Genomic DNA, 24005 nt, shown 5'->3' on the forward strand with positions numbered 1-24005 from the left:
TCTACTTTCGTTTTTTCGCAATTCACTTGTTTTATAGGTAATTTTTAATTTTGCAACTTACAGCTATACGGAACCTAACATAAACACTTTATAGATTTGAATAATTAAAAGATCCTATGCTCCCAAATTAGTTCCTATCGTGTTTTTTGTATAATAATTGCCTGTGTTGTCAATATAAGTAGACAATAATACCCTGTTTCAATTTGCAGCGGTTCTTACCTATGGTCACTTATTATTCATAAGACATCTCTAGTTATCGCTCCATTTCACTGCTCCCAACTTTATCGAAGGTTCTTGAACTCCTTGTTTGCAAACAGCTTATCACCTTTCTCGAAACAAATGATGTCCTTTTTACCCATCGTTCTCAGCTGCAGGTTTTCGTATGAAGCACTCAACAGCATCTCAAGTACACAGCATGGCAACATTTTACAAGTGGTATAGTCAAAGTGAAGACATTTAAGGTGCTTGTGTACATATTGAAATGAGGTCAAAGGTTACGCGGTCAAAGGTTACGTTCTAAAAGGGTTGGTTAGAGTGAGGAGTGGGGGCTTGGAAACTTAGGGGAAATGCATGAAGAAAGGTCCTGATTTTCACGATATTCACTTCATTCTCTCTTCTTATGCCATCCTTTCTCGATCCACGTCTTCTTCATCAATCTAGATGACTGTATAGTAAGAACAGGTAGTATCAAAAGAGAAGAGTTATTCATTACTTAATTTAATAAGGTTTTTAAATAATAAACAGTACGGCTATTTAATTCGTCATTTTATGTATATTTATCATCAGTCTGATTTTGGATTATTTGGAATAGTCCAAGTTTGATGTTTTCAATTTTTAAAAGTTCTGTATTGTATTGTGTTCAATCCATGAAAATCAGAGGTTTGCATTGTAACAGGTTTCATTTTCGTCGTATCTCTGGAAAATGCAGACAAATACTTATTTTTGCAGATAAATGAAAGATAAATGACGTAATTTACGATCAGCGCTATTGTTATGTCGAGAGTTGGTCAACCGGCAAAAAATAGAAGGTCCTTTTCAAATATAGAAGTCAAAACTCTCTGTGTACAAATTATAACAATTACCGTTGAATTGTAGTCAGAATCAAGATCCGCGCGCCGGTCGGCCGGGCCGCTTGCTTGCTTGCTTGCAGTACAAGTATCTCAGGACACCCTTGCAGCTCGTAATATTTGACCTACAACCTTCCACGTAAATTTAGCCAACTGAAAGAGTATCAGGCTTAACAAGCCGCAGTTCGTCGTACCTGCACTTGCTTTATCGGTACGAACAGTCCTGTAGGCCAAAGGGTCAAGTCAAGTCAACGTAAGAGACAAGCTTTGCAAACGAGACGTTCATAGGGATCAATAAAGGATCACACTGTGGAACTCCAAGAGAACGGATATGAAATTTTGTGAGCAAGTACAAAATTAATGTATCTTGAACATAGCGACACACATAGTGCACGCGATGGCAAGCAAGCTGGAGGGAAATTATATGGTGTGATAAAAGTTCACTTTCACAATAATTCAGTAGCATAGGAGCAAGATACACTATAAAGTGAAACTAACGCACAGAGCTTTCAATCTCATCTGTTTCTTGAACAAAGAGGTTTTTCTTTTGCTACTCAGTTATTCATTACCCTTCTCATCAGTTTCATAATCTATATGAATAGCGAAAATTCTTTTCTTTAAATGATTTCATTGCACGTCGATGTTCCATTAAGATGACATTGTGTGTCGTATAAGACATGCTTATTTGTAGTCATCTGTGTCACAGCAAAGTCGAGCAAAGAGTAAAATGCACTTCTTTGAGCCACGGACCCCAAAAGCGACGGTCTATTATTTAACAAAACGAACTAAACAACAAGCTCTATACCTGATAAACTTTGAGATAAAATTATCTTATCTAGGGAAATGAATTTACCGAATTTGATCGAGCCACTAAAAATCACTATTGCTTTTCTAATAGGGTGAAGATCCGCACCTACATGAAAACAAGGGGTATTAACTGAAGCTAACATGAGCACTGGAGGCTTCAGTCTTGTTTAAGGTCTATGGTAAAGGTAAACATAATACATGTCTTAAGTTGCCGCCCTATGGGAAGTTAAGGTATACCGGCACAAAAATGTATTATAATTTGCAGCTAAAAGTGATCTGATATACGCTGCATGTATTCGGCCAAATTGTGCTTTAAATCTCAATACTTAGGCAGCACTGTGATACGTTAGGTTAGTTCATAGACCCTCGAGAACCTATAATTAATTTTAATTACAGGAATTGGCACTATTGCTGATTTACTGTATTAGATTCGCCATACGTCGGCATCGATTCTGTATCTCCTTTGCAAGTTTAGACCACTGCTGAGCCTCATCAAAGTGCACGCTTGTTGTGTCACATTTGTGGTTGTATTCGATGCATAGCACTTTAACTGTTCAACATTTACTATATACCGTACTTTGACTTGGCGATGGTTTGTAGTTGTAATTGTAATGAAAAACCTGTCTTCGAGGAACTGTGACAATTTTGGCATGCCTGTTTTACCTGTACAACGTGCACGTGATGTGATGTGATGTGATGTGATGTGATATAATGTGATGTGATGTGATGTGATGGGATGTGATGTGATGTGATGTGATGTGAAGATATTTTATTCAGTACTACAGGCCAGTGGCCTTAATGTACAGTATATCTTCACAGTTTACAGAAAGAACATGTGGTAATTTGAACCATTTATCTGAGAGGCTGTTACACTATTCAGTATTCACACACTATTAAGGTATTTGTAAGCACTTCAAGCTATCATGGCTTTGCTCGTTCCTTAAGGATGAATCATATAGAATACAATATTCGGTGAAGGTTTCTACAACATTTTAATATGTTACATTTCTAACTTTTTATCACAGACAGTCGTTTTGATATCATCTTCATATTACAAGCCTGGTTTTTGCCAATACTGTCGGCGCACACTCGCGTATACTCATGAAAAAAACTCAAAAGAAGAACAAAAAAATGTGCAGATTCGTACTTTCATTGCGTTAGTAATAGTAGCTCCTTGTCAGGACAAATATGCTTTAATACCTGTCAGGTAAATGCTTTCTCTTATTCTAAAGGACATACTGTTGAGTATGGTAATCTTAGTTGAAGTTTACACCATCGGCGCACTTTCTTGTCTTGCTTCGTGTCTCACTTCACGCATCTATAAGTTTATTTCGCGTCGGAGCAAACTCACTTGTCTACCATTGGTGCAGTATGTGCACTATTGTACTTCAGTGTTTCCGGCTTTAAGATTGCTTTTAAAGCTACCTCACAGAGAACTTAACCAATATGACCCAATACGGTATGGAACGGTTGGAATGTCTAGCCCCCTCAAGCTTCAGTGAGAGCACCCCGACGTGCCATCGATACAGAACGTATATTATGTTTAAGATAACGCTGTTAAATACCTGTCAACGCCCTATCGTACTTTAGGACACCTTATCACTTTTTTGACCGTCTGTCGTAAAGTCATTGGTTAACCGGACCTATAGCCCATTTTGATGTTTTCTTATGGTCGGTTTGTTTCTCTGAGCCTGTTGTCAAAACGGACGTAACAAACAAGTTTGAACATGTTAAATCTTTTAAAATCATTAGGGTTGTTTTATTTAAAAAAACTTGATTACCATTTTCGAACTGTATAAAGATAACATTAAAGGTGAGTGTAAATAATATCAACTTTTGAGAAAGCGATGCACATTGTCATTTAAATTATCATACTGACATATATCTTGGTAAGAAGCTGATGTAACAGGGTACACGGGTAAAGGCCAAGACACTAACCCTGTCTGCGATACAGAGGGGCGTACCCAAAAGGTTATCAGGGTTCATTTCTTCCTGAGATAAAATGAGTTTATCGATCTCTCAAGGTCGATCTTGCAAATTATCGACTTCAAAAATCGTCTGTAACACGAGCATTGCTGATAATTTTGTTTATCGTCACATCTCTGTGAAAATAGTATTTCGCACTTTCTATTGTTCCCCCGTGGCTGTCGGCTTTGGTAACACGAGGCAACCTAGCCCACTGACGTGAAATTTGCAGAGAAGGCCCAGGCAGGTACATCATCAAAGTTCAGAAGCCACCATCCATATGTGTTCACACCAATGTTTAACACCACTAAGCATAGTAAGTTCATCACAACTCCTGTTTTTATCTAAATTAATAGGAGAAACAAATTTCATTTGCAATATTCATATTCGGGAATAATCGGTCAATTACATAGTGCCACGTCTGCTGTGTGCAATGAATTATTTTTAATCGCCAGGTTTATTTACAGCTGTAAATAATGGTTCACCAGACCTGTTTACTTTGTAGTAAAGTAGTTGTCCACTAATTCGCCGGTAGAATAAGGCAAACAGTAAGGTAGTCTGCGTGTCAAGGGCGAAAGACTTATCTCGAACTCTCCTCGACTAAACTTTCAACCATTTTCTTTCGAAAGCGAGGATAAAAATCAGAGTCATCGCGCAAACTTTGCTACCAAAGAATCAAACTACCTAAAAAATAATGATATTTGAAATTCAAAATTGTCGCCATCCCTGTCTTAATTTAAGCGGAAAGTAAATTTTCGATATTCACAGAAACAAGTAGGTGAATACTTTATTTACTCAAGAGCTAAAAATGAACCTACGCAAATGGTAGATCAGAAAACTATCGTAAAAAATTTGAGAGTCCGAGTATCTTTCCCCGAGGCTCATTCTACCTTAAAGTGATTCCTGGGGTAAAGGTGACACCTGGGTTTGCACTACGATTGATCGCTTCATGGACTTTTTTGAGGAGACGGAAATAACATTTGAAATGAGAGGCGAAAGGGGTATATGTATGTGCTGTTCTCAGTGCACAGGGATTCGTGCTTAAATATTGAATGAAATACCTACCATTTGAAAGGTTGTGACAGATCCATTTGATATTACCACAGCATTGACAATTGAACCAGCCGGCAAGCAGAAAGCTAGGTTGAGCGACAGTGTTAATGATAACATGAAGTAATGCGGATTAATATCTTGTTCCAATGCCTATGTTGGTAGAAGATTATCATTTGTTACACTATTGTTTAATATACAGAACTAACAGGAAAGCAATTAACTCTAAGTTTCACGTTGAATGCCAGTGTAAATATTTAAAATTCCTCATGCTTGAATGACTAAGCAACATAATATCGCTAATTTAAGTTTCAAATCTTATAATGAAGCAAGGAGATATCTGATATGGTTTTCACTAAACAGATATTTTCTAAGGATAAAATAGTTGTCTCAAAACACTTAAGGTAAAATGTGCCACAGATACAAATATTCCGACAGTTTTTGCAATACTTTTCTGGTCTACCATTTTGTTTTTAATTGAAACAAAGTTCTTACTGTCTTATTTTTTCAATCTGTCGCACACTTTGATGGCGGAAATTTTTAGTAAAAAAAGTAGGTAAACAGGAGGTGATGTGTTTTTTTGTGTTACCAAGGTTTGCAAGATGTCTCATGAATTTTATTTTTGATTTAGTACGGAATGGACCAGTTTTCTTGAGGAAATTAAAGTTTGAGTAAAAAATGAAGTCCTTCTGTTTCGAGGCTTGCAGTGCTCTAATGTAGTAAGCACCAAGACAGTGAAAGACTTACCTTTTGCTCAATTCTTCCTAAATGAAACTTTCAATTATTCTTTTACCAAATCAAGAAAAAAATCAGGGCTAACTGTTCAAAGTGTGGTACAAGAGAAACAAATTACTGACATGTATTGATATTTGAAAATCGAAATGGCCGCCATCTCTGTGTTAACTCTTTTGGAAAATACTATTTTAGATTTTTGAAAAAATAAGTCGTTGGAGATTTTCTTTCTCAAAGAGCTTTAAAATGAGCCTCCGAAAGGGGTAGATCAGAACGGATTGAAAAGGTTTGAGAGTTCGAATATCTGTTCCAAAGGTTCATCAGTCGAATGATGCATCTTCTGGAAGAAAAAAGGTTATTGTATATATTTTGTCTTACTATCCTCGCAAGCACTGGTATGGTTACAGCCATGATGATCGAGGCGCTCATGAATTCCGTCAACACTATACCCAAGGCAGTCACAACAAGCAAAACCAGCCAGTAGGGAAGAGAAGCCATGAACTCAAACTGATCTCCAATGATGTCTGCAAGTCCAGTTACCTTAAGATAAATTTAACAGACACGTTCCTGAAAATTTGAATGTAAGAGCCCACCTCTACCTCCACCACTCTCGCTCTTGTACAGCAAAAGTCACTGCGACATAAAACTCTGCAAATAGCTTGATCACTATCTTATTTTCTATGTTGGCAAACTTTACGGCAGCTTTAACTTTTCAGCACACACTATACCGTTGATAGAAAGAGGTCTCTGTGTAGCTTGAATGGTTTAAATAGACTAAAAACTAATTCATAACTGATGAAATCTTGATACATGATGATTTGGTCCATCATCATACCAATTCCGACATAAAAAATTGTAAACCATGACTTGATTATCCGAATCGCACCTTAGTGGCTTCAAGTGAAGATAGAAGTCCGCCAGCAAAGACGAATAGACCCCAGGGAACCGTTGCTTCAGCGGATTTCCATTCCAACAAGCCCGTGTATGGCTTTTCGTCTATAAAGCAAATATTACATGGACGGTAATCGGAAGCATACATAGTAAGAATCTTAATCTCATTCGGCAGTTCGGCTTCAAGAGGATATCATACTTGGTTTTACGTTGTATCAAGTACATGTTTTTCAATTCATTAAAAAATTAACACAATTGGTTGAAAATTTGAATTTTGCCGCAGTGAATAAGTTTTTTCATGAGCCACAAAGTACTTGCTTCAACAGTTATTTAAGAGTACCAAGCTGAGAGAGTGTGTGTGTTTGCATTTATTGGTTGCCAGTTGTGGGCGAGCTGACTAACTGTTAACGAAAACAATTGTTGTAAGCCCAAGGACTTGTCGTTTCTACTCGGTGACGGTATTTTGGCACGTTTTTACCTATGCGATAGTGAAGATATCCTTCTTATTGTTCATGAGAATGTTGTACGAGCGACAATACATGTTAAGTGAGTTTGTAACCGAAAAAAGTGCAGGATATAAGTCCATTTGTATTGTCTCTTCACTGTGACTTTGCCGTTTATTTTCGTCGAAAATGAAGCTATTTCTAATAATCTATCGGGTCATACATAGTGAGCTACGAACATGCATCTTTGTTCAATTTAACCAGCATCGCATTGGGTAATATGAACTTTTGCGATCAACACTGCAGGATGGGCAAGGAAACTCTATACTCAGACATGCCCAAGTGACGATCCCTACTGTCTTTGAAAGGCCAAAATAAATGTCCACAGGGTGAGTTCAACACATTTATGAAACATCGTGCTTTGATGACAACAGTTGTTCAGTTATTTTCATGTTTATCTACTTAAAACCTCAGTAATGCTAACTTTCGATGATTTTTTTTCATTATTTTTATTTTATACATCAACTGCAACTTCTTATTCTACTCCCCAAAGAATGTTGAAACACTCACTATTTAGCTTGTCAACTTAACAGTCAAATGTGTTTAATGCATTTTTATTGTTAACATTTGAATTGTAGTCCGGACCAGAAGTCACTTTTCAACAATAACAATGCAGTTTACAAGCTGGATACTGTGTATATAAACATTCTTTAGGGGAAAAGAACAAAGAAATTATGATACACATTAGAATAAAATGGTGAAATTATCACCAAAAGTTAGCATTACTTAGGCTTTAAGATGCCAACGGTAATTAGATGGACAAATATAAAGGGAGAGCCTCTCACCTAGAATATTGATCTTCGGCCTCTTGCTTGGCAGGATAAAACATATCAAAGCGACTCCCGCAGTGATTGTGCTTGATTCCACGTACCTTCACAAACCAAACGTATCAAAAACGTATCATGTGCTGTGGTAAGGTTACTCTACTGTATCGAGGGGTGTTAGAGCGACCCTAGTTTTAGGTAACAAATGCCTGACCAGGTTCCAATGTTACTTAAAAATGCTATTCCTACTGATCATCAGCGACCTATGAGTATCACTTTAATGAGGAAGAATATATGCAAATTAACGTTCTGGGCTTTTTTGAATCATCACAATTCTCTTTACCTGTAAGTTCACGTGATTTTTCCTCATTTCATAATCCGTCTTGAAAAGAGAAGGCGGTTCGGCTTTAAAATTTGTACTCACCCTGGTGGGAACAAATCATTCCAGCCGGGCATGAAGTTCGGTTCTTCTAAAAACCAGACAAGAATTAAGAAAACGAACACCATGGTAATTGTGTTTTCTGCCCACCTAGAATAGAGAAACCATCATCATCATCATCATCATCATCATCATCATCATTATCATCAGCATCATCATCGGCATCATCATCATCGGCAACATCGTTGTCGTTGTTGTTGTCGTCGTATATACATATAAGCATCATCATCATCATCATCATCATTTTATCGTCGTCGTCATCGTCGTCGTTGTTGTTTTTGTTGTTGTTGTCGATGTCGTTGTGGTATGTAAATATCGGCGTCGTCAGTATTATCATGATCATCGTATCATCATTATTATCATCGTCATCGTCGTTGTATATAGATATCATTATTATCAACATGATCATCGTTGTCGTTGTTGTAGTCAACGTCGTCATTATTATCACTAGTATATCATCATGGCACTGACTGCCTGTCTAAGTAGAAGAAATTAAACCCATACGTACGTCATTGGTCCCATATCTGAATATTCTTTCCTGAGGATTCTCACAATACTGTCCTCTTCATGGTTTTCTTTTCCTTTGCAACCGCAACCGGATTTAAATTTGCGTTTTCGAAAGCAGTTTAGTATACACATCCTGCCATTCCAATTGAAATCATGCATATGTTATGGATTGGAAAGTCGAACTCAAATTGTTACCGTTTCGAAGTTTGTCGAGACCAACTGTGAAATGTGTCGTAGATACCTACTGTAGTACCACGCCACGCGAGTGTGGTTGAATGGAATGGTTATTAATGTCAAAACGCTACTTTTTTGGTATTTTTTAGCTTCTGGAGGCTGGAGAAATAAGTAAAATGAAGATTGTATCAGAATTTTGTCATAGGCAAATACTGTTGGCTCTTTTACAGAAATTATACTGCTTGCGATTAAGAGCTTTTTTGCAGTATAATAGCATCACTGGCCAAAAAAGTAACACTGCTTCTCTATAGGTAGTTCAAAGACGAGATGTACATGTATTTGGTCGATTAACCGATAAAAATAAAACGAAAGTCAGGAAACGCTACTACAACACAATTGATTTGCGTAATAATAACGGAGGTTAAGGGATTATTATTATTATTATTATTGTACTTGGGCCTCAGCCCAAGTACATTTGTTTTCATTCCGTGGGAAAAAACTCTGTAAGGTATAACCATTTCTGGCTGAGACCAGGGAGGGCAAAATGTCTTGGCTTCATCTTTCTTGGCATAATAAATGGCGTAATGATGTTAACTGAATGGAAGTGCTGCTCTCAGCCAGCCTTGAATAAGTGAGATTGAATATTAATGCTTCTCTATCTGAGTTTTTGCCACAAAATCTTCTGAATATAATCAAAATGTGCATCGAAATGCAACAATTAATGCACCCTCCGTTTCCTAGGCGATGCACGACCCTTGCTACACCCACTGGACGAGCCAAAGTGGGAGGGGTAATTTCGGTTTGGTCGAACAGGAGGGCTCGAGACCAGAATTTAACATTTAAACTTGAAACATGTTTAATCACTGACAAGATGTGGATTAGTGTTAATCAAAGAGAAAGTTTGAAAAGGAAAGGTTTTATATCCCGGACACAATGAAAAACATTGCGACTGGAAACTGTACCCCCGGTTGAGAATAGTAATGCCCACAGCGATGGAGAACACTTATCCTTGAGCTGAGAAAACCAGACCATCATTTCGAAATAGAGCTGCAGATTCGAGAAGCTCGTTAAAAATAGCTAGGTACACCCCATAAGGGGTGGTTTCGAGTCTTGAGGGCAAATTTCGCCTCCTTCATTTAGAAATCGTACGTTTGTTTTTCCAGGGGAACACATCATTTGACACAAACTTTGCATGAAAAGGGGTCGCCAGTAAGCACGTGGTCAAATCTGGCATAAGAAACAATATGAAATGTTGGGTAAAGCCAGTCCAAAATAAATTGATTTGAACTTTTGTGTTTTGTAATTTATACCACTGCAGTAACATGACTTTTTTTTGACAACATCACACAATGTAATACGTTTTGAAACTGAATACTCCGACGTATTCTGTGTCCCCTTTGCTAAAAAATACGGTATGCCGATTACCATGTAAGGAGATGATGACGTCAAGACAGATTTGTAATGCGTTTGGTCTTGGATGGTGCACGAAGTTTTGTCGAGGTAGCTTGTGTATTTATTTCCTAAATGGGAGATATTAGGGTCCATCTAAAAGAAGGCCGAAAAATGTTATGATACTCTAAGCGAGCTGAACTCCAATGCGAATGGTTGGATAATTTGGAGGATGTCTAGACTGATCTCGTCTCATTAAGATTATTTGGCGGTCAGTATTGAATTTCAACTGCGTCACAAGTTTGCGTCGAACGGTCAACGAACGATATTTTAGAAATCTGGAGACATGGCACATCGCAGTTTTATTTTAGTATTTTATATTGTACAAAAGATGTAAGAAGCAATGATTTTGTTGAAAATTCTGAAAAAAATATAGGAAGATTTGATCGCGAACACATTTTCACTTGGGGTCAACTAGCCCTGCGTACGATGCTGTGTGTTCCGCTACAGCTAACCGCCCCGCTCACCACAGCCCTGCAAAGACCCGTACGTTGAGTCGGTGACTTCAAATCCATTTTGGGACTTGACGTAAAAAGCCAAATTACTGCCGAAATTCAGCGTTCTTGGGCCCAAGTCGTATCCCAGCCTACCTCAGCTACTCGATCGCTTCCAAAAATGACAGTCTTTTATTCACTTCTCGTAAATAACCGTCGATGTCGGCAACTCTCTCGCTGGCCCTGCGTACGATGCTGTGTGTTTAGCTGTAGCACATAGCATCGTACGCAGGGCTAGGGGTCAACATGGGGTCGCAGCCATGTTGCCTCAAAACTTATTTCTGTCTGCACTCAAAACTCAAAAGTGTCGCATATGAACCTGAAAAATCGATGTAATTTTGTCAAACTTCGGCGAAATTTCAGCCTATAGACAAAATTTCATCTAGGTAAGGTAAATTTACTGAAATTTGATCGACAAATAATCCTGAGCTTGAACGTGACAGCTCGCCTTCTCCGGGAAGTCATGCATCCGGCCAGCTGCCCATATGGCCGGGTGCATGAGATTGTTTTCAAGCGACGGCGGCAGACCGTACGGGGCTCTGGATATGAACCTACCGCCGGTGTAGCTGTAATAACTGTTGCGTTGTTTTTAATCACACGGACGAAGTCCCAGGGACTTATAGGTTTGGTCATGTCCGTGCGTCCGTCCGTCCGTTCACGCCTAGTACCCAACCCCATACAGATGCACGTTGATTTGTTTCACAATGCTTTCAAATTTGGCCGTGTTAGAGGACTTTTTAGTTTACACCTCCATATGCCATAGACTCCCATGTATAAGGCAGTTCTCCATAGACTCGCATGTATGATGCCAAGAAAAATAAAATTTAGTTTCTCATCGTATTCATATTGCCTAAAGGATGCAGTGACACAGTTTTTTTGTCCCCACGGATAAAGTCCAGGGGGCTTATAGATTGGCTCATATCCGTCCGTGAGTCCATCAGTGAGTCCATCGGTTCACGCAGATATCTCAGACATTTTGACAAAATATCATGTGACCTTGGTGACCTTTGACCTCAAATATACATTATTGTCCATAACTCAGTAACCACAAGTGCTAAACCTTTCATATTTGGTATGATGGGACACCTTATGACGCCACATATTGTAGCCATTAATTACGTGCATATCTAATTATGAGCGAGCCAATAGAGCAAGAGGTCTGATTTCTGGTATATAGGGATAAGTTAACGATATAATTTGTTTGACAAAACTTCACGTGACCTCAATGACCTTTGACCTCAAATATACATATTTGTCCACAACTCAGTAACCACAAGTGCTACACCCTTCATATTTGGTATGAAAGGACACCTTATGACACCATATATTGTACCTCATTAATTATGTGCATATCTTATTTTGAGCGAGCCAATAGAGCTAGAGGTCTGATTTTTGGTATATAGGAATAACTTAGCAATACAATTATTATGACAAAATGTGACGTGACCTCAATGACCTTTGACCTCAAATATATATATTTGTCCACAACTCAGTAACCACAAGTGCTACACCCTTCATAAATGGTATGATGGGACACCTTATGACACCACATATTGTACCTCATTAATTATGCGCATATCTAATTCTGAGCAAGCCAATAGAGCTGGATGTCCGATTTTTGGTATATAGGGATAACTAGAAATCTAAATATGCCCATCTAAATATTAGACATCTACCATCGAGAACAAAAGAAATTTGCTGTAATTTGAATATTTAAGGAGTTTAAGCAATTCCCGCTATAAATAAAGAACCCCTGCCTCAAACTCCACAAAAGTTGCTAGACATATTTTGCCGTTGTCATGCCATTGCTTCGTTTAATAACCAGTTAATCAAATGCCTAATTGACAGGAGGAAATTCAAGACCATATTTGAATAGTAGTATATATTATCCTCAAAATTACTCTATCACGGCCCAAGTACTCATTGCCTTCAGCAATACTGCCTTGTTATTATTATTATTATTATTTGTGTTAGTACTGGTGATGTTGGTGTTTGTGATGGTGGTTGTTGATGTTGTTGCTTTTCTTGATTGTATGAGAGGAATCTAATTTTTCTTACATAGGAACTCCCAAAACAATAATATTTATATTTATTTATTTATTTATTTATTTATTTAATTTTTTTATTGAGTAAAAATACCTACTTCAGATCAAGATAGAATAGTGCAAGCCACGTCCATCCCAGTAACAACGAAACTAGCTGTATAGGTGTGGAAAATAGCATCCAATTTCCAAAACTTATCTTTGCTTCCGAGTTATAGTAACTGCAAAGGAAATGCAACAGACTCGCATGTTTTGGTAAGGCTCTAAATGTGCATTTCTAACAAATTTACAAAGCGAAGTCCCTTATTAGTCTTTCATACGTACTGGTAACTATTTTTATCTAAAACTTTCCTCTCTGTGTCAAAGTGATACATTGATTATAAGTTTCAATTTGAAATACCTCCAAAGAACTGGATCCCTGAGAAGAGAGACTAGCTGTCTATTTGTCAAATACTTGCCAAATGGTTCAAGCTGGTGAAAGGATCGCAGGTGTATTTGCATTGAAAAATGCAGTACTTAATGTTTCCAGAGGACGAATTTCATTTTTTCGATCTTGTTCAACTTGTCATGTTATATCGAGTGGAAGTGAATGTTATTTGTGTTTAAAACTATCTGAAGCAACACCATTCTCAAAGTAGTCATACTCACATCTGTAGATTAGCGTTCATTATAACCTGTATGATATTGCCTACCAGCGACGCAGCTCCCCCTATAATGGCGGAATAGACTAGCCCAATGTTGAAACATGTAGTGAGGTCTCGACGGAGATTCTTTTGGCTTTCTTCGCCTTCCTTTTCCATGTCGTCCGCCTTTCCCGTGTTATTGAGAATCTCGGTGCTGTTGTTGAGTATGTCGTCAACCTCTGCGATGTCTCTAAAATGAGAAGGGCGTTCACGGTCTTCACATGTTCCTTCACTGAGGCCAAATGGAAATTTGACGGCTTCCTCATAAAATACTCGAATATGTTGAATTCCAATGCCATAGCCTAAAAGAGCAGACTATGCAAATGAAAAAACATTACCTCGCTACTTCTCTTTTGTCTTCGTGGTAATTTGATTCCACAGTCACAGCTTCAAGCGAGAATTCTGTTCCATTGTGCGCCTTCTCTTCATCGGACACCTTTGGTATTAAAAAACGTGCATCACACTTTTGTGAGCAATATCATTGGCAGATTAGGCACAGACTCTGAGCAGTTTATAACTTTCTGTTTCATGCTTCTTTATATATTCATATAATATAGCACACAAGGTATCACAAACCAGTTTCACGAATATATATATATTGAAATAAATCACTTTATTTCTTTCCAAGAAAATGCTCCACTTTGTGAAAAAGTACGATCTTTACAAGTATTCATAGAGTTCAAATCTCATCTTGAAATGAAGCCACTATGTTGTGCTACACCTTCACTATAGGGCAATGTCACGTACACACAATAGCCATTAACCTTGATGGAAAATAATTAAGAGTAGAGGTACCTGAAATACATATATAAAAATATTCCCTTTTCAATATTTAACCAGTACCTTTTCATCCCCTGACATGTCAGTACATGGAGTTGACATCTGGTCCACAAGAGCCACGACTATGGGCACCATCATCGATACCAGGGCAAGGTTAAAAATCCACATTGACAGGAATCCAGTTACAACCATCAAAGCCAGCAATAGCCTAAATTAAAGTTTTTTAGGATAAACATAAACGCAAAGAAGTCAGCCCTTATTTAATGAAACTGCAATGAACATTTACGCATGCGTTGCTTTCCTGGTACCTTGTGGATTCATTCCTGTCGAAATTCTGTCCAATCATCGTCGACGAAACAAACGGACACACACGACACGCAACAGAACGTAGTGATCAAGGATTGTAAATGGATGAACGGTTGCAATAAGTTGATTATAATGATTTACGGGGTTGAGTTATTTTTTGTTTTAAAGGTTTATTGAACGGGGTCGATAACTATTGGAAGACATCGAGGGAGACAGGCAGACACGCGAATAGACGACTCAATTCGGCAGAAAGAAAGTTGGCAATCGTTGAAAGATATGTGTATGCATGTTATTTCGAATTAATCTCGTCATGCAAGACCTTCATAGACATCAGAGGTTAATCCTCAATCTATCGATCAAAAACGGAAACTACCGCCATAATGACTCATCCATAAGATTAGTGAAAGCCTTTCTTTGAGTTTTTCTTATCATGCTTCAGATGTCACACTCTGTAATATGGCTGTTCCATAATCGCATTTTTCATTGAAGATACATCTATGAGAAGGACATACGTCTTCTGTTTTCAGGTAGAACGCGCCTCGGGGACAAATATTTGGACTCTCTCACTTTTCTAATCCTTTTCTGACGTACCAATTGTGGGGGGGGGGGCTAATTTTGAAGCCCTCGGTGTAAGAAAACTTTTTACCGTCTTAGTTTACGAAAATAAAAAAACAAATATTTTTCTCCATAGAGTTACCACAGGGATGGTGGCCATTTTGAATTTCAAATATCGTAAATCTTGGCTAATTTGTCTCTCTAGTACCACATTTTTCACGCTGACCCCCAATTTTAGTCTTGATTGTGGTACGGAATTGTTAAAATATTCCTCGAGGAAAATTTGAGCAAACGTTTAAGTCTTTCACTTTCGAGGCGCATACTACCTTAAGGACATCACAACTGTTCAGTGTATAGCTTGTGGTTCAAGAGGTATACTTATCTTGATGACTTTTCGCTCGCTTTAAAAAAAAGACAATAAATCAACAAGCAATGAGTGGTACGTGTTTTTAAGATAACAAATAATATGTTTGGTGCCGAAGCACAAAACCCAAAAATTTCGGCCCCACAATGGTTCTTGGTGGTTTCTGTATCTTCAAAGCCTACTGAATCAGGATCTGCATGATGCCACCCTGGCACCCTTGGGCATTTTAATATATTCAAGATGGCCGCCAAGATGGCCGCCAAAATATGTAAATGGTAATATCTCAGCTCTATGAAATGTTATCAAAATGATTTTGGTGTCATTTGCCAGGTAAACAGGGCCGAGGAATTCATTTCTTTCTTTGCCCAACATGTGCAACCCTTAATTTGCATAAAAATCCAAGATGGTTGCCAAAATGACCCCCCCCCCAAAAAAAAAACATGTAAATTGCCATATCTCAGCTCTATGGAAAGCTGTTGGAGTCATTGTGGTCTCCTTTGCCAGGTAAATGGGGCTAAGGAACTCATATCTTTCATTGCCTGACATGTACTACCCTTAATTTGCATAAATATCCAAGATGGCTGCCAAAACGACCTCCAAAAACAGGTATAAGTATCACATCTCAGCTCAATGAAAAGCTGTTGGAGTCATTTTGGTCTCCTTTGCCAGGTATATATTGGGTCAAGCAATTCATATTTTTCATTGGCTGACATGTACGACCCTTAATTTGCATAAAAAAAATTGCATAAAAATCCTAATACCTGTTTCAGTGTGTAAGGATCATATCTCAATACACTATGCCACTGATTTTGGTGTCTTTCAGCATGTTTTACGAGTCAAAACATTGGTATGTTATGTTATATTTGCTATAAAATTAACCATGATAATCTGAAATGGATACTGAACAATTCAAAATGGATACTAAGCTGGTTTCCTCAACATATATCGAGGTACATCATTTAAAGCCAAAAAGACCACCCAATATCAACTATGGCCTCACAAATGGATGCCAAAAAACATCAATGAGTCGTATCTTAGCCAACCAAGCATTCTTGAGACCTATTTTGTTGTGTTTGGTCAGGTTTTATTGGTCACAGGGTTTTCATTGCTTGTTTCCTGAGCCGGAAAAATCTTACTTCTAATGGAGGGATTTTTATCCGCATTGCCGCTATAATGGTTTCCTAAAACATTACACCATATCTTAATTTATACAGCATCTTCGACACAAGGTTGTATGTGTTTTGGTCCGTTTGAGAGGTCATGGAATTCACATTTCCACTCATATAAATTGTCAAACCATCTATTCACATGAATTATATTATTCTTTTTTAACAATAAAGATTCTTGTCTTTTGCTACTTTTGATTTCATGCTATCCCCCTGAAGGTGTACCCTTAGCTTTGCAACCATCAATGCTGCTAACAATTTTACAGTTTCTGCGATACGGTCATCCGTAGGGCATCAAGAATACCAATGTTTTTTCGCTTGATACTCATCCAAACCACTTTGAACAGTTTAATTGCAGTACAATTACCCAATGTTTAATTGAATTGTTGTTGTTTTTATAATTAAACATATATACACCTTGCTGCTCCGAAAGCAATCTTCATCACTCGTTCAAATCAACTACCTGACATAAAAAGGTCTATACTGATGAGCATGTGCATTTTTCCTTGTGTCTCCGAATGAAACCAAAGTATATAACAGTGCTGATGATTTTCCTATAACATCACTTCTCCGATAGATGAAATGTAGACTAACGTGTACTGTTTTGGTGACTTGTACAAGCTTTTATTGGATTTTGATAAGAAACATACCAACAACCAAAATGTATGCAGACAAAGAGCCACAACTGCTAGGTGCCCATGCTGTGTCTTGTTATGGTGCAGTGGCCTACATGCTCGCCATTGGAGCCACAACACACTAAAACTGCTCCTAAAAATAACGAGCATAACAACTTGCACACACATATATAACTTCGACAAGAAAAAATGAAAAAAGTAAATTATTAATGAACATGTAATATCCGCATATATAGATTTACCCATATATATCTCTTTTTTAATACTCTTCTGTTGTTGATTTTGCAAAACCTTTATTGTACTTTATGATCAAGATCCCAATTGGGATACGACTTCAATAAAGGCTTACTTTACTTCACTTAACTTTATACATATAAATAAGGAACGGTATAGTGAACAAAGATCCAAGGTCTCAAACGGATTTCTGTGACTTTGGTTGGCTGAAAGATGAATCAGTCAAATCACTTTGCACTTTAAGTTTTAGTCAAGGCTAACCAGCTCTTTCAGAAGTGCATAAATTCATTCCTAATGGATGTACAGGTGACCCTCCATATTCCACAGGAAGTTACAGGCGCTCTTTAACTCAACTGGCTGTGACATTTGTATTTTCTGCTAGTATAATATAACAAGCAACTACCAATATAAATGACCCTGCTAATAACAAAAGCAATGAAGATGATGTTGTGCAAGAATCTGACCGAAACTTACAGTTCTGGTCGAAAACTTGTAAATGAGTATTTTTGTACATTGTTACAGATAAGTATTATAAAACTGCCACCAACTGATAAATGGTACGTAAACAGTTCATGTAATGGGAAAAGTGTGTTCCTTCAATACCTAAAATACGGCCAAAGATTAGAATCAATCTCAAAGATGATCATTTAAGGCTAAATGTCTGTTTTGCAACTCTTTTTAGGGCATCGATGATGTTTTGACTTCACTTTTGATACATATGTTGATTGTACAGTTTATATGCAATTGACCGTTCAAATGTATCCATTGACACAAATTTTGGTGTCGCAAGCTACTCTGTAAATAGAGACACGATATAGTATTTTTTGACACCATTATTAGCATTATCAGATAAACTTCCTCTTTTTGTAATGTTCTTGACAGTATTTTCAGGTCAGATCACTAGAGATTCCAATTCTGTAATTAAGAAAACATGACCATAGTCATCAAAATATCTCTTAAGAATGCTTGATTGGTAAAAATGCAACTCACACCTCACTAAATCTAACATTGGTGTGTGTAATGCAATTAAACTGCTCAAAGTGCTCTGAATTGTGTGAAACGCAAGAAGTTGGTATTCCTGCTGCCTATGAATGACACTATAGCAGAAACTAGAGACTTGTTTTCAGCTTAAGATACAACGTCTGACGGATGACATGAAACCTTCTTGTCAAAAGTGGCAAGAGACAAGTATCTTCATTGCCAAATCAGAAAACCATGCCTGCAATGATAAAGGTATTCATAGAAGGCCTCTGCTACACCCACTTGTGGTCATATATTTAAAGGGCAACAATATTAAAGATCCTCCTGAAAATGATCTGAGTGACTAAGTTGGTGCAAAGATAAACAAGACAGATGACTCAGGTTGGCTCAAAGATGACCAAACAAGTCACTTTATGCAAGTGCAAATGCATTCTCGGCAAATTCGCCTCGAATAACTGAAGCTCATTTATTGTGGTTGATTGGCAAATGATAAAATGACCATTCATGTTGTATGGAAAGATACAGTTCATTATAATTTAATTTAAATGGTTGGTTCGACAAATCATGTGAATGGAAATTTGAATTCCATGACCTCTCAAACAGACCAAAACACATAAAACCTTGTGTCAAAGATGCTTGATAAATTAAAATACGGTGTAATGTTTTAGGAAACCATTATAGCAGCAATGCGGGTTAAAATCCCTCCATTAGAAGTAAGATTTTTCCAGTTCAGAAAACAAGCAATGAAAACCCTGCGACCAATAAAACCTTACCAAACACAACAAAATAGGTCTCAAGAATGCTTGGTTGGCTAAGATACGACTCAATGTTTTTGTGGCATCCATTTGTGAGGCCATAGTTGATATTGGGTGGTCATTTTGGCTTTAAATGAAATATTTCACATTTAATTTAACGAAAGAAACTTATCCTTCAGCCTTAAACCCTTAATGTATTAGTCTCTAGTATGCAATCTCAGCTGAGATATACCTTGATGTTTATTGTGGAAACCAACTTAGCAGCAATCTTGGATTGTAAGAATCCATTTCAGATTTTCATGGTTGATTTTATAGCAAATATAACAAACGATGCCAATTTTTTTACCCGTAAAACATGCTGAAAGACACCAAAATCAGTGGCATAGTGTATTGAGATATGATCCTTACACACTGAAACAGGTATTTGGATTTTTATGCAATTTTTTTATGCAAATTAAGGGTTGTACATGTCAGCCAATGAAAAATATGAATTGCTTGACCCAATATATACCTGGCAAAGGAGACCAAAATGACTCCAACAGCTTCTCATTGAGCTGAGATATGATACTTATACCTGTTTTTGGAGGTCGTTTTGGCAGCCATCTTGGATATTTATGCAAATTAAGGGTAGTACATGTCAGGTAATGAAAGATTGAGTTCCTTAGCCCCATTTACCTGGCAAAGGAGACCACTCCAACAGCTTTCCATAGAGCTGAGATATGGCAATTTACATGTTTTGGGGGGTCATTTTGGCAACCATCTTGGATTTTTATGCAAATTAAGGGTTGCACATGTTGGGAAATGAAAGAAATGAATTCCTCGGCCCTGTTTACCTGGCAAATGACACCAAAATCATTTTGATAACATTTCATAGAGCTGAGATATTACCATTTACATATTTTGGCGGCCATCTTGGCGGCCATCTTGAATATATTAAAATGCCCAAGGGTGCCAGGGTGGCATCATGCAGATCCTGATTCAGTAGGCTTTGAAGATACAGAAACCACCAAGAACCATTGTGGGGCCGAAATTTTTGGGTTCGACCAAAAATCAGGGTTTCGGCACAAGACTAATAATATGTTTAGAGTTACCTATCTCCAAAATCAACTATGAACGCATGTTTGCTGATACTCGCAACGATATGATCAAACATTATACAATATATCAGTAAACTTTATGTGTAAAAAGTAGATCAGTTTGTAACTCAGCGTGGATTTGTCAGCATTGATTATGTATAACTTTTCTGAGCGACAAAGGTTACATGCACGATGCAGGTTTAGATTAATATCCAAATTAAGCCGCATTGTAATCGGACCACAGTTTGCACATTGTCATTTTTCAGAGACTGAATGAACGTTATTTACAGGAGGGGGGGGGGGGGGGTCGGTGGGTTTTAAGAAAGTAGGGACAGTCTTCAGGAATGCTGACCGCCATACCTCGCTGCTTGCACAGTGTGTTAGTCTTTAATCAAATTCTCATGTATGTAACCTTTGTCGATCAGAAAAGTTATACATAATCAATGCTGACAAATCCACGCTTTAGACAATATATTATTCGTCGAGTTTCAGCACCACCTAAAATTAATCTATAATGGTACGTCCCAACCGTACACATGACAGAATAATCCAAAGGAAATCTGAAGATTGCTAGATTCGTGAAACTTAAGTACCAGATATTATTACTTTATACTTAAAGCAAATATACACACACATGTGTCATGGGAATATCAGCCAGTGTTATGAGTGTTTATTTTATGTTTCACTTCAGCCTTTATTTGGGAAAATGGAAAGCCAAGTTTTGTATTCCTAAAAATAATTGTTACGAAGCTTACCTTTTTGGATCAGATCCAGCCAGAAGCAATGCCCGCAGGGCAATCCGTCGGTGGAGTCCGTAACGCTGTACAGCCGAAGCTATAAGCATTATGGCAATGAAGAGAACAATGAACTCGACCATGTAAAATCCACACACGTCCGCCATAGTTAAAATTCCTAACAAGGGATACATGAGCAGCGGTATCAGTCCCGTCACAGGCAACGGAATAGCGTGTGTGGTCCATAGGACAGCCAATATCGCTAGGACGAAGGCACATCTTGCAGCCTTTAATTTGTAGAAAAACATTCATGAATATAAACCTGACATAGAACCACTATTAGAATTCAAGTATATTCAATTATTCAATCAATATCAATCTTTCGCATAGATTACATCCAAATCTGTACGATATTGAAACTAAATTATAACCAATGCCCCCATATCATTATAATGACTTTGGTGTAGACGTCGCTTATCTGGTAATCGTAACCCGTAACCATTGCCGTTCTTAAAATTAAAGGTGTGAATGGACCTACTTTCACGGGAAAGTATGCTGTTTCGCTGTCCTAGGCTTCGCAAAGACTTCAATTAAAGGTCAGGGTTCAAATCTTGTCAATACCTGTGATTCGTAGTGAATAATCAGCAACGGAGACATCAGCAAAGGCGTCAAGAGAAGAATTAAAATATTTCGCTTGAAGTACATATATCTCAAGGCGTCCTTGCAGCTCGTCATGTTGACCCACGCCGTAGACGATGACGCAGTCAACTGAAGTGTGGTGAAAACACGTCCGGAATTGTTATTGTACCCGCTTTATCACGACAGGTATCCTTGTATGGTTAACCCCAGCTACTCGTAATAAGAGATAAGGTTTATAGACAGCGTGATCAATGACTTTAAGAGAATCAAACTACAGTGCATTCGAACTTTGCATGCTAGCCCCTGTCAATACGTCAAATGTAAATTGTTTGACACAGATTGGCAAGGTAAGTGAATTGTCAACTGTATGTTGACCAAAGAGGCGGTAAAGTATTGGTGCGACTAATATGCAGAAGTCCAAGACAGCAAGACAGTGTGTCCTTTACCTGTGTCAACGATACAAGCCAATCCTTGCGACAGCTTCTTGGATGACTATCAAAACACATTATTTACCATTTATCAGGGTTTGGCAATGTTTTATATGCATGGAATGTCAAAGGTAGCCAGACGGTTTTGACAGTGCTGATACATAAATTTCATTGGTATCGATTATCAAGACCTTTTCACACCTCAATAGGGGAGCCTTCAGTAAGTACAGGGGGTGGGCCTGGGGTCACTTTTTATAAACCCATCTTGGGGAGGGTCACTCTAAACAGAAGCTGATTTTGTAGCCTAACCTTCGATTGTGCATGTGATATTTCCTGAGTAGGAAATAACCTGTGAAATACACCAATTCTTTTAAATACATACACGTTATCCACAAACTTCACAAGCAAAGAAGATGCAGTGCATCCCATATTAAACATTTGAACAGTTAAAACTGATGTAAGACAAGAGACAAGAACATGTGGGACAGGTGGCAGAGTGTATATCAATTATCAAACGTCTGTAAATGCACATATATTGTTCGTTTTATAATGGAAAAAAAAGTTTATAGTTCTCTCATGGACTACCGTGTATAGTGAATCAACATTTCGGTGAAATTCGAAAATAAAATTTCTTGCAGCAAAATATGGTGACCCTTAAACATACCATATTCAGGCTTTTCATTAGAAGCTGGCAGCTTGAGAAATGACACAAGAAGGGGACAGATTTTCCGTTCCTGTATATTCATTTGCCCGCTTCAGTTCTAAGGCAAACAGAAATGTTTTTCACAAAATGTATTCAAATTGTCATTGTTTGGTTGTTGTATATTGTGACTCAAACACTGATTATGCAAAAAATGTAAAAAAAAATAATAGTGTTCAATGTCATTTTCAAACAGTTTTACCGAGTGCAAAATAAACTGAAACTCCTCTCAGATTGCACCATTGAACACATCAATTTCTCAAAATTTCCAATACGACAGGGGGAACCCCTCTCTCGTGCTCTCCCCTTGGGGTGTTCTAACAGTTTCACTTATTAAAACAAATTAAAAAACCTCTCAGATTGCACCAGACTGCACCATTGCACACATCAATATCTCAAAAATTTCTATGCAAGATAGGGGAAAGCCCCTGTAACACTTTCCCCCTAAGCCTCTCGCGTATACTCCCCCTTTACTTTAAAATTCTGCCCGGTCAGATGTCCTAGTGAATACCCTGTCATAATACCCATCAAAATTAAACAATATACTATATGGTTAGATACTGGTTATAGCGTGAGCTTTTATATCTTTATTTTATTGTGACTTTGAATTTCATTTTGATGGGTTCACCTTTTTGAACCATCATGAGATAACTGCTGATAGTCTAGCAGGGTACATCAGGATTTGAAAGGTCTTTACTGTTGCTGTATTTTGTAAATTTGACAATTACATGTATTGGTATTTTATATCTTTACTAAGTGGGAGGGAACAGTCAAAATTTCAGAGTTAGAGAGGGAGGTTACTCAAATTCATCAGGGTTGGCGAGGAGGGGGTCACTTGAAATTTCGGAGTTTCAGGCCGTAAATAATGACAGCTCCCTAGTACACAACGCATTACAAACTTTATGACCGATAAAAAAAAAAATTTGCACTGCTACTCCGTATGAAAAAAATTGATGCAGGTCTGACAGTAGGAAAAAAAAAATGCTGTCACTCTGACAGGAAAAAAATGCTCGCATACCCACTTTCTCCATACCCCCCCCCCCAAAAAAAAACACACACACAAAACAAAACAAATCAAATGGTTC

General features: G+C 37.8%; 1 protein-coding gene across 2 annotated transcripts; it reads right to left on the reverse strand.

Moving 5' to 3' along the window:
- Positions 1 to 2842: 2842 nt before the first annotated feature.
- On the reverse strand, positions 2843 to 22052 carry LOC139131426 (Na(+)/citrate cotransporter-like). 2 transcript variants are annotated; one of them, XM_070697461.1, is made up of 13 exons: positions 21775 to 22052; positions 21175 to 21440; positions 14411 to 14555; positions 13906 to 14003; positions 13533 to 13757; positions 12986 to 13105; positions 8727 to 8858; positions 8204 to 8308; positions 7801 to 7886; positions 6508 to 6617; positions 6000 to 6161; positions 4905 to 5042; positions 2843 to 4183 (listed from the first exon to the last, which is right to left on the reverse strand). In XM_070697461.1, exons 1-13 carry the CDS (start codon positions 21886 to 21888, stop codon positions 4046 to 4048), a joined length of 1839 nt encoding a protein of 612 aa, XP_070553562.1. In that variant the 5' UTR covers positions 21889 to 22052; the 3' UTR covers positions 2843 to 4045. The 2 variants fall into 2 exon arrangements, with proteins under 2 accessions (XP_070553562.1, XP_070553563.1); XM_070697462.1 differs by having other exon boundaries at positions 21692 to 21876.
- Between the last annotated feature and the right edge of the window lie 1953 nt (positions 22053 to 24005).

The sequence above is a fragment of the Ptychodera flava genome, chromosome 4 (genome assembly GCF_041260155.1).
Source record: "Ptychodera flava strain L36383 chromosome 4, AS_Pfla_20210202, whole genome shotgun sequence".
NCBI classification, from domain to species: domain Eukaryota; kingdom Metazoa; phylum Hemichordata; class Enteropneusta; family Ptychoderidae; genus Ptychodera; species Ptychodera flava.

What these genes read in the sequence shown, in the direction of transcription:
- LOC139131426 (XM_070697461.1), bottom strand. Translation starts at nt 21,888, where the DNA reads ATGACGAGCTGCAAGGACGCCTTGAGATATATGTACTTCAAGCGAAAT. An exon ending in TCAGATATGGGACCAATGAC is followed by an intron (nt 8,309 to 8,726) that starts GTACGTATGGGT and finishes TCTCTATTCTAG; the next exon opens with GTGGGCAGAAAACACAATTA. An exon ending in TACCAGTGCTTGCGAGGATA is followed by an intron (nt 5,043 to 5,999) that starts GTAAGACAAAAT and finishes CTACCAACATAG; the next exon opens with GCATTGGAACAAGATATTAA.